The sequence below is a fragment of the Fusarium proliferatum genome (assembly GCF_900067095.1).
Source record: "Fusarium proliferatum ET1 genome assembly, contig: FPRO_scaffold002, whole genome shotgun sequence".
Taxonomy (NCBI): domain Eukaryota; kingdom Fungi; phylum Ascomycota; class Sordariomycetes; order Hypocreales; family Nectriaceae; genus Fusarium; species Fusarium proliferatum.
Genome location: NW_022194791.1, coordinates 3894771 through 3905679, shown reverse-complemented (window position 1 = coordinate 3905679; position 10909 = coordinate 3894771). Strand labels below are relative to the sequence as shown.

Below are 10909 nucleotides of genomic sequence, written 5' to 3'. Positions count from 1 at the left end.
TGTGTATACAGTTCAACAATATTCATTTGACTTGTCGTGTGAGATGCTATCGAAAGAGGTATAATGAGATTGTGCCCAAGACGCACCATCGGTATCGGCCAATCTTCTGAAATAGCAAAACAATCCTCCTACCCTGCCGGCTCTGTTACAGTGGTGTGGCCTTGTTACTCTTTTATCCTATTTGCTAGGAAGGTCGCTGAGATTCTTTACTGCTCCTCAGCAACCTGGATACCTTCCCTCAAACCCTCAACCTTGAGCTCCTCACCGGTGGCGCGGTGGTAGATGTCCTTGACGTCGTCGGTGGTGGTCTCGAAGTGGCTGGTGGCATCGTAGCTCTTGGAGATGAAGATGTTGTCCTTGGTGCCATCCTCAAGAGGCTCGTAGATGGGAATAGGGGGACCCTAGAGATTGTTAGCGTGTATGTTAGTATTTCAACCCAGGTAACTTACCATGAACTGCTCCTCAATCTTGCCAAGGCGGTCGAGACCAGCCTGGAGCTCAACGTGGTGGTTAGCTGATGTCTCAGCAATAGTTGAGACAATGGCGATCCAGTAGCCCTTGGGGCAGACGTTGTGAGCAGAAGAAACGCAAGCAATGTAGATGTCTAAAAGCCAATGTCAGAAAATATTTATGACGATCAGAATCGGAGTAATTACCGTTCTTTCGGCCAACTTGAGACTGGGGAATGATGAGCTGGGCAGAGTCGGCATCGTTGGTACCAGCAAGCGGGTGCTTCAGGATACAAATAGCTCGAAGGACGTGGCCGACAACCTTAGCCTTGTTGGGGAAGTAGGAGGGGTCACCGAGGATCATCTTGGCCTTGGTCTTGAACTTCATCTCCTCAACACCAGTCATGGTCGCCTCGATGCCAACAGCCTTGTCGCCGTCGTACTGGATCTCGTCGATGTTGGTGTTGAGCATGTAAGTTCCGCCGTAGATGGCAGACAGACGGGCGAAACCTTGGGGAAGCTCGCCAAGACCGTAGAGAGGGTAGATGTAAGGAGACTTTCCGTATCGAGCAACAGAGTTACCGTACAGGCGGATTCGCTGGATAGCCTCGGGAGCCTGGCCAGGGGTGGTGATGTAGTCGTCGGTGAGGTAGAGAGCCATGGCGTGGCCAATAAAGTCCTTTGTGGTGGCCTCGAGGCCGAACTTGTCATAGACGTCCTTCATGGTGCACTTGTTGATATCCAGGCCTAGACAGAGGGTTATTGGTCAGCAAATTGTCTAATTTCGCAAGAGTTATCTGCTTCACGCATCTCCTGGGAAAACGTACCCTTGTGTGTCGCGGGGTCCTTGAGGTCAAAGGTGCCAACCCACTCAATAAAGGACTTCATGCGTCGCTTCTCGAAGATCCCCATGAGGGGAGATCGCAGAGCCTCAGCAGCATCAGAGGGCACCTTGGCGACTGTAGCCTTGTTGGAGGCACCCTGCTGGACGTAGCTGCCAGCGACTTGCTTGAACTCGAGGTACCGTGTAACATCGGTGGAGACGAGAATGTTGGTCAATTCGCCGGAGGACATGAGGAACTTGGGGACAAGGTCGATGTTCCAGTCGTTGAGGCGGCCATATTGCTTCCAGGGCTCCTCGCCTTCGCGGAAGTTACCGTACTTCTTGAAGAGCTGTGGTCTGTTGTTAGATATCGGCCTGGCAAAGTATAGATCGGGAGGTATGAATAAAGGATGCGTACAGTCTCGAGGTTCACGGAAGCTGCCTCACTGGGAAACAGTTAGCTTTTTGTTTATAGGAATTTAATTGCATTCGGAAATAGACTTACCCGCCATAGTGATCATTGCGGTCGATGTGGAGGACCTTCTTGCCCTTGACACTCAGAACACTGTTGAAGCACAATCAGCCATCACCGCCTTTACATGTGCTATCCCTATACCGCCTTGCAGCTTGCGCAGGTTTGCAGCGCCCTTTGCGACACGACGAAGCGGTCAGAATGGATGCAGTTGGTCTTACCCAGAAAGAATACACTCGGTCAATCCTGAAAACAGTCAGCATCCGCTTGGGAATACAATAAGTCGGCGGCATCAAGCCAAAGCTCTCATTGATGCGGGGATCCGCCTTGTGGTGGCAGAAACAGGCAAGGAGGGGGAACAAGAACGTACCAGTGCCCAGCACGATGACGTCGTATTCAGGAGCAATCTCATCCATGATGGCTATTCTCTGGTGTTGATGTTCGATGAACCGTTAGGTAGAATGATAGAGAGATAGGGAGTAAGAAGAGAAAAGAGGCGGATTAGGATAAAATGGAAGCGAAGCGAGGACGAGGACGAGACGGGAGGGTCGAGAAGCTTGAGGGGAGGTGCGGTGCTGTACGGTTGGCGGTTGCTTGCTTAGTGGCGGGGTCAGTCCCATTTACCTTTTACCTTACTTTTCTTTGGGGATCAACCGTAACTACAGCCTAGCTTCAGTGTGGGGACCCTTTTTATGGCTGGAGCTGGACAGTCTAACAGTCTGAGTGTGAATGTGGTTGACGCCTCTAACAACCAACGTCTTACCCAATTCATGCCATTCTAATCTCACATATTCTCGCCTACAATATCAAATTACATTAAGATGAACACGTGCATCAAGTTTTGCTGCTGTTAGACATCCCGTCACCCCCTAATTCCCCCTTCCATCGTGGTCCGCTTCATTGTCAAATTTAGCTTAGCAGCCAGATCAATATAAGAGCCCCAGCCACGACCCCAGTATCATCAATGGTTTATTACTATTAGTATATTGAAGACAGGGTCTCTCGGTCGTGTCTCCTTTCTTTGCCCCAATTGTTGACCTCCATATTGTTACATCTACGTTTCTAGTTTCTACTCATCCTGGTGGAGTGACCCCTTTCATGAGATAACAAGAGCTTGACTTATACAGTATCCAGGCTCATTACTGTGTTGGGATACGAAGTCAAAGAGTTTAGTATCCGTATGATTGCAGCTCTCATACGCGCAAGGTTGTCATTACGGCTTGAGTTTGTAATCTACGACGCTTGCCACAATCAATCTTGATTCATCATATGTATTCATGTCAGCAGCTCACAGAGCCCATATACTCCCATATACATGTTTGTTTCGTCTACTGTATCTTACATATCCTAGATGTACACGACGAATATGTCAACCTGTCCCTAACCAGGCATCATAAACCACCTCTCCCATCACTCAAATGGTACATGACGTCGTCTCGCTTGTAACGGCTTTTTATTGTTTCTTCACCTCCTTCTCAATCTTGGCCTCCTGTACTTCTGTGGCGACAGGATCAATCTGCTTGGCCGCCTCTGACTCAGCCTCAGGTTGTGTCCACTCAGTAACATCAACTTCATCTTCATATGCCGACGGTGTGTAGACTTGGCCTTCAACGCCCTCGAAGTTGATCTCGGGGTCGCTCATGGCGACACCGACGGCGTCTTGCCATGTGTAATATCGTTCCGTCAAGACGTGCTTGATGGCTCGCTGTGTCTTCAGGACCTTTCTTCAATGTCAGCTTCCCGCAAGTTATATTGCCTCGGATTATCTTACCTCCTCATCTCGAGTATCAATCTCTCGCTCACCGAATCCCAGCTTGGATCGAATGAGCTCTTGCCTTGATGTAGATAGCATGTTCCTCTCTCGGCAACACACCCACCACAAAGAGTGTAGATCTTCCCACGACTTCTTTCGCAGCTCCTCAACAGACCATGCACGTCCATGCTCCTCAGTCTCCTTGGGTGTTGCCAATGCCTTTCCTTGTGCTGGGAAGAATCCCCACAGGCCATGATCAGGGTCGACCTTGATCCTGGGCTTGATCTGTCGTGGCTTCGGTAGCGGGATGTTTGACATTGACAGAGGCTCGCGAGGTCCTGATCCGTACAGACTACTCACACCTCGCTTGGGGTTATTGTCTTTTGTCTTTCGCTTGCATTGTGGTGTGGTCGTGGAGAAGTAGGCGACTCGAGATGTGGTGGCGGAGACCTTTGATGATGAGGCCTGGGCAATTCTACCGGCCAGTGGCCGTATCGTACTAGGAGCTGCCATTGACATTATCGTGCCTGTCGTGGGGATTGAACGAAGCTATTCGCTTTTCAGCTCATCCCACGCATTCGCAAAATTTGGGATACCGTAGCTCGCGGAGCCTCGGGTGTCGGCGTTACGTTGCGCCGACGTCAATTATAGTCACGTGCTTCGGTGTTTCACACATAGCCTCACCGAGTCTCACCTCGTGCCTCACCGAGCCTTACCAAGAGATGGATCTCAACAGTGGGTTCTCTGGGACAGGCGCTTGCAGCAAGCACGGATGCCAAAGTTTGGTACAATGTACATGGTGTTTTGGGGTGGGTGATGCGGGGGAATACTCCAGATGCCCCATCTCATAGCCATCTTCTAGAACAAAGCAATTGTTGCCAGTTCCTGACTAGGACCTAGGACGACCACCAAGAGCCACATCAAGGATGCGGGGAGAGATCCATCACTAGGAACGGGCAAGGCATGAAGTTGCTAACATCATCTTGGGCTCCACGTTTGGAGATCACCACCGGTAGAACATGCGTCATCCATGGTTGTTTTGATACTACTGCGTCACCAAGAGTTTCAGGTTTCAAGGAAGTATCCGTAGAACAGAAAACAAAGTGACAGGAAACACATGACATCCTTCAAACCTTCGCGGACACATAATTACCGCACCATTGGGAAAAGGACGGTAAACCTTGAGGTCAAGAGGAGTAACTCAACAAGTGCAGTGAAACCACCCTATACCACAGACTTCACAAAGTCAATCTGCCACGGACAAGCCAGCACCAGCTCTTTGCGTTCGCGATGTTACCTTCAGGGTAGATCTGCACCCGGCATAACCTATGGCACTTGCGCTTGGCTACTGTACGATAGCCTGCAAGCGTCTTGTTTCGGTACTTTACACGTGTGCATGTCTTTCGTGTCCCTCGAGGACACGCACGCATCCGTCCATCATCTCATTTTACGGGATTTTTATTCACGCGTTCGTCAGAATCACAAAGAACCAACATATTCGCGCTGTCAGAGCGGCTCCGAATAGCAGTACTGTGCTGTACATACCGTACGCAGACAGGAGGGGGTTGCAGTCAATGTCTCGGCGGCGTGGGGGTTCGCGCTGCATCCTTGACCATCCTTCGTAATTCATAATGCCTGATTCAGTGATTCAGGGTTATGCTGGACAAGCTAGAAGGCCATGCAAGTCAGAAGGGCAGACAACCTTCGGGGGTGGTGAATGCAACCAACCATGCCAACCAAGGCTGCAACTTGTTAGCCGCTCTCTTGTGGAGTGCAAATGGTGATTGACAAGGGAGGATCTGCCGTAATTATCGCGAGACAGCTGCTGTTGTTCATCTTCACCAGGAACTTTGCCCTTTCCGTCCGAGTCGGATAAATGCTGCAATGCCGCGGCATCCTCCGTCCCGCGACATGCAACATGCAATTCACAAGATCCCGCACTCTGCCTGTCGTCATATTTTCGTCGCCAGATTAGAACATGAGTGTGAGATGATCCCTGTACTGGGTACAGTGAAGCTTCTCAGCGCACTGAGCAAGTGCACGATATTCCACAGGTACCGTGCTTAAGTCACATGAGTGTGAGAGGCGTTTCAACATAGCGCAACAGCTCTCCTTCAGACAAGCGGATAATTGATAGTAAGCCAGGAATAACTGCCATGCGGCTGCTGGTTCAGTAGTTATGAACATATCAAAAGCCCAAGCAGTCCGTATCACACCTGATTGAGCATTGAGTCAGACCACAAAGATGAACCAACACCAGGCATCATCATTGTAAGGTTGCAGTTCCTTTCGGATTCAAAACAGTAACAGTTACGAGACCATCACCATACGAGGTAAGTTTTCCCAATCAACAACACTCACTCCCTTGCCTCCCTCAGTAGTCAGTACAGTAAACGCACAGTACTCGATAATTCCGTCAAATAGCGAATGGTTGATGATGGCGTCTTGAACTAAAACACACGCTTGCTAGGAGTAGCCAAGTGTTGGTGGGGGGCCTCGTGGTGAACGGGACACCATGGATAAACTAGCCAGCCACGCCTGTCCGGTAAGGTTCCGCACTATCGCCACATAGTGAACAACGCCGGCGGTGATGGCTGTGGTGGTGGTGGTGGTGGTGACGAGAAGTGTTGTTGGATGCAGAATGTGAAAGTTTGTGACGTAAATGACTGTTATGCGTGGTTGTGTGGTTGGGAATCATCTTGACACTCGCTCAGTGTGCTGCTCCAACCCCTTCAATTGGTCTGCTCGTCACGAGAAAAAGGGTTGGGAGCACTTTTGTGAATTCCGCACTCCCAAAACATTCTGTGTTTTGATGGCTGATCACTAGACTGGTCTAGGGCAGACCTTGATGTGAGGGATATACATTGTGATGATTTCTTTTGCGCTCATCACGATGTCAAGAAATTCGAAGTTCCGAAACTAAATGAATCTGACTCGTACAGGCGTGTACCTACAGTACCGCATTTTGTCTGCACGTCCAACATTGTAGGAATAGTGTAAACCCTGACCAATCCTGATCAACCGTGATAGGCCGTCCTTGTTGGAAGAGGAAAGCGTTGAGTCGATTGCAGGGAGTCGAATGAGTTTACCTGCACAACAAGGTTTGCGACTTGCCCTCAACTTGTGGTGTCGAGATGAAGCCATCACGACGTGCATTGCCTTGTATTTTGCATCCAGATCGTTGTGGCTTCTTACGGGTCTCCAAGCTCCTCAAGAAGCGGGAAGGGACCCAGTAGAAGAAGCTTGGTGCGTTGAGGCTCAACATCCTCTGTACGGCACCATCAGCGGCAGTTTATGCCTCCACCAGTCCCGCTTCTCCAACGATTGCCGAACATGGCACTGGATTGGTGTGGTGCACTGAAGCTTTGAGTGTGTGTACGTCTGAGTGTGAGTGTACGTGAAATGTGCTCGGCTGGCTTCAGTCACACTCAGGGAGATCATGTGGGCGATCCCAAACAGCCATTTCTCTCAAGTTGCTACCCCTGTATTCACTAAGCTACGCGATTGTTTCGAAAGTGAAGCTCATTCATCAGAGATTGTCTCCATTCCTTTTTCAAATGTCCGAAGCATTGGGAATCCTGGCCGTGCATGTCAGCGACTAAGAATCTATCGGGTATCCCAATGAAGCAGTTCCGATATCTGAACAGGGATTTTCCATCAAGGTGTGTCTCTTCCGGACTTAAGCTGAGAAAGGCGAGCATTAACTTATCCATTCCCTACCAGATTAAGCCCCCGTTAGCGAGCTTTGCTTAGGCCCGTGATGACATCTTAACATTGTTGCCGACGACACCCGTTTTAACCTGATTAATAACCACGGAAGAAATGCCCAAATCGTTGATGAAATGATATATCGACTATACCATTTGTCAGCCATCAGCTACAAAGCCTGCGATGTAGCATTGCCTAGTACACTCTTAACACTTTTCTCAAGAGGAGGCTGGACTGCTATCAATAGTCTGATGTTAGAGCACAGCTCATTCCCGAACAAAAAATAAAGTGTTGAGACACCATTAATAACGTTAGACCAGGAGTTGAGCAGAGTGGAGTACACGATACTGTTCTCGGACACCAGAGCCCAGAACGGGGGCATGTGTGATCTTTCGAGTCGGTGAAGTTTCGGAAAAAAAGTGAGAAAATAAAATAGACGTCATCACCAGTCATGAGAGGGAGGGATAAGCGTTTTGCGAGACAAGGCCGTGCCTAGTATTGCTTGGATTCTGGAGCGGTAACTGAACTGCGCGAGTTTGATATCGATATCGAACGAGAATTGCGCAATAATTGCCAATGATTCTTGCACTTCAACACAACAATGATTTTATGTATCAACGAGATTGATAACAGGAAAGGTGTGTGGCCCTTTTGCCAGCGATCTGGCAGTTGTGTTTTCCACGTTGCCCCGGCCTTGACACATGCCTGGCATCCGCACCTATTCATTGCCTAAAGCGCGACGCCACCGAGGCAAGGGTAGGGTAGCTCTCAACATCAGGGACATGGGCTCAAGATTCTTCCAAACCTCAACGAGCTAGCGTAGCAGCACAGTCGTTCTCTCTGTTGTTTCCCGGGAATGATGCCTGCTTGTCTCTCGGTGTTCCCGCTTCCTATGGTCTTCTCCAAGGTCCCTTCTTTGTTTCGAATTGGATGGTCATCGTCCGATCACGGAAAGTACTCGGGTTTCTAGGCAGCCAGATTTGGCGGCCGAGTGCCCGACTCCGAGAGGTGAGCCAGAAATGCTTCTACTACAAAGTCCTCGTGACGAACGTGTTGCTGTTAAGCTAATAGGTACAATATGCGAGGGTTCTTGATAGGCGAGCGTCAGCGGCTCAAAAGACGATGTTTTCTCCAACTATGGAGTCCAACTCCTCACGGGAAGGACTCCACCATAACCTTCTGGAGCCAGAATCGAAGCCTTCGACTTCCCACCCTCGTCCTTCAGCAGATGCAATGGCGGGAAGATGAGGGGTTTCCAAGGGACCCTGCTCCACTGAGATCTGCTTTGGTGGGAACACCCGCTATGCTTGCGGGAGCCATTGAACGGTTGGCGTCGACAACAAGATGAGGGACCCTGGAACAAACGCCTCGAGACGTCGCTGTGTTAGCATTGGGTGCTGCTCAATGTGATTACAGGCGTGCCTGCATTTCAGGGACAGCTGAGTGCGTGACCAAGAAGTTCCTCTGGGCCGATGTCCGGCTTTGATTAAACCCAGGCGACTTTCCGATAGCGTTTCCTTTTTCAACGGACCATTGTCTCCAACGTCCAAGGAGTACCCTGTACTCTCGGCGAATTTTGCTTGCCTTCCTTTCCTTTGTCCCCACCCTACTCTTTCTATTCTCTTGGCACCCTTCATTAGGACTGCAATAGCCGCCAGGCCATCATAAGTTGATTCTGTCATACTCAAAACCTTGATCGAGTAATGCATGAGTCAAGTGTTCGCCGCGGTATGGACAATGCTCGTTCACTCATGAACTGAGCGGATCAAGCACCAAGTTCGCATTCTGAGCAATGTCGTGTCAGCCTTGATTCAAGACCCTTGAATCAACATACTGGGGCTCGTTTTCGCTTGACTCGTGGATCCTGCATATCATCTTGGAAAAACGGCTTCTTCGAGTCACGAGCCGAATGTTGACCCATTTAGGCATATGGCTGGCCTCTAACCAGTTAGCTGGCCTAGGAAATTGTTGTCAAGTGTGTTTCGTAGTGTGAGGCGGTATGTCGGAAAGCAGTATTATTAACTGAACAGAGTTGTTCATGCTTGTTGCCAAGACCTGACATGGCCAGCGTTATCAAGCTGCACGCGACAGGCATGCCTGTGATGGTCGTATTCTTTGTCACTTGGTTTTATGATGTTCATAACATGACCACGGCAAACCAACCATTGGTTATCGACTGATATGTCATTAAATGAAAGAAGCAATTCGTCGTCCGGGTAATTGTGAGACAAAGGAAAACCTGGCACTGAGATCTGGACGTATTCAATACACAGCAGTCTGACTTGTCTCAGCTTTCTAAGGGCGATTTCATCCTGACACTGGTTAGAGCAATATTAGGTAGTCGAGAAAAGCTATTCGTCAACACTAGCTCTGGAGCGTTCGGACTAGCCTCTACACTTGTTCACAAGATCAGGCAAAAAACGCAGGGAAAATCGTTCAAATGAGAAACGCTGCATGATCTGGTCGAGGAATCCCGGTGCGAACTCGGTGTCCGAGTCGTGTATGAGGTAATGCGGTGAGAGCACTTGAATTTGGTGTGAAGCATCGTGACCTTGGGTGTGCAGCGAGGCCGGCTACGACACCGGGAATCGAAAGACTAGTGTCAGGTATCGTGTACAAGGAACGCACAAGCGCGTTATGCCTGCAAGGTAGCAAAACAATGCGTACCTGTTACGAAATCACCCAACCTCCAGCATTCCCTGCAGACGCCCCCACCCCTGCGAGCAACTTACCTTTTCAACCTATCGTGTGTACAGTATCAACCGTGCGAATCTGTAAACACAGGCCTGTTTGTGAAGTTGTTCGACGCGTCGTGCATCATCCTGGATGTGATTTTTGACAGCATTGTTTCCCTGTCTGTGTTCAGGATCGCAAGATGAGAAGGATCGTTGCAAGTGCCGTTAGAACCCTGGCCATACAAAACGACGTAAAGGCAAGAAACTTGGTGTAAGATAGATGTTAGTTTAGTGTCGCTGATGATGATAACATGGCAACTCAGCGGTTGCTACCAGACCTTTTATCATATGAGGCAAACTTTTAAACAGCCCCTTAGTAGCTGATTGATTACAGCGATGTCGGACGGTGAGGCCGGTAGACTTGCGCCAACGGTGCCGCGCAATGCTTCAGTTACCTCGGCGCTGTGAGGACTCTCGATAGCTTTGTGTTTCTCTTACAGGAGGGTCTGCATGTCGTAGACGCCTCGCCTGGCGCACTTCGCTCAAAAGTCCCGAATCAGTTTGGCGCTTTTATTCGTACGATACTGTACAGTAGATCGCACTCTGGAAGTGTGTCTAGTAGAGACGGCACATAAAGTTTTTCTTCATCATTTTCTTTCCCTTTTTGACGGCTGGCAAGCTGAATGATGATGCCTTCTTGGACTCAATTGGAGCCTTGCGTTTCCAATACCATTGCTGATGATTTGAACTGACACTGTTAGCTCCTATAGTCTATTCCAAGAACCTGTGGATACGACGAGGGTACCTGGCCTGGACCTGACATGGCAGTGAGTCGGTAAGTGACGAGTAGGTATCCGTCCGTAGAATTCACCGCAAACTGCCAGCGAAATGAATTACTTTAGCTAAGGTGTCGAGCAAGCCCCGAATCTGGCGGCTTAGAGCGGCAATGGCATGGCACCTGCGCTAACATCCAAGTTGGACAGGCCAGAAATATCGCCGTAGACCCGATTTGATTCAGATTGAAGAAGG

The 10909-nt window shown here is 49.5% G+C and overlaps 2 protein-coding genes across 2 annotated transcripts; both read right to left on the bottom strand.

Annotated features, from left to right (window-relative positions):
- Positions 1-206: 206 nt before the first annotated feature.
- FPRO_02517 (putative RAB GDP-dissociation inhibitor) lies at positions 207-2160 on the bottom strand (the record flags this gene model as incomplete). Its single annotated transcript, XM_031227374.1, has 8 exons — positions 207-401; positions 450-604; positions 657-1196; positions 1277-1622; positions 1691-1718; positions 1778-1837; positions 1966-1990; positions 2115-2160. 8 exons carry the CDS (start codon positions 2158-2160, stop codon positions 207-209), a joined length of 1395 nt encoding a protein of 464 aa, XP_031077816.1.
- Positions 2161-3197: 1037 nt separating this feature from the next.
- Positions 3198-4016, bottom strand: FPRO_02518 (uncharacterized protein; the record flags this gene model as incomplete). The annotated part of the gene is made up of 2 exons (XM_031227371.1): positions 3198-3464; positions 3516-4016. The coding sequence occupies 2 exons, from the start codon at positions 4014-4016 to the stop codon at positions 3198-3200; spliced, it is 768 nt and encodes a 255-aa protein (XP_031077815.1).
- Between the last annotated feature and the right edge of the window lie 6893 nt (positions 4017-10909).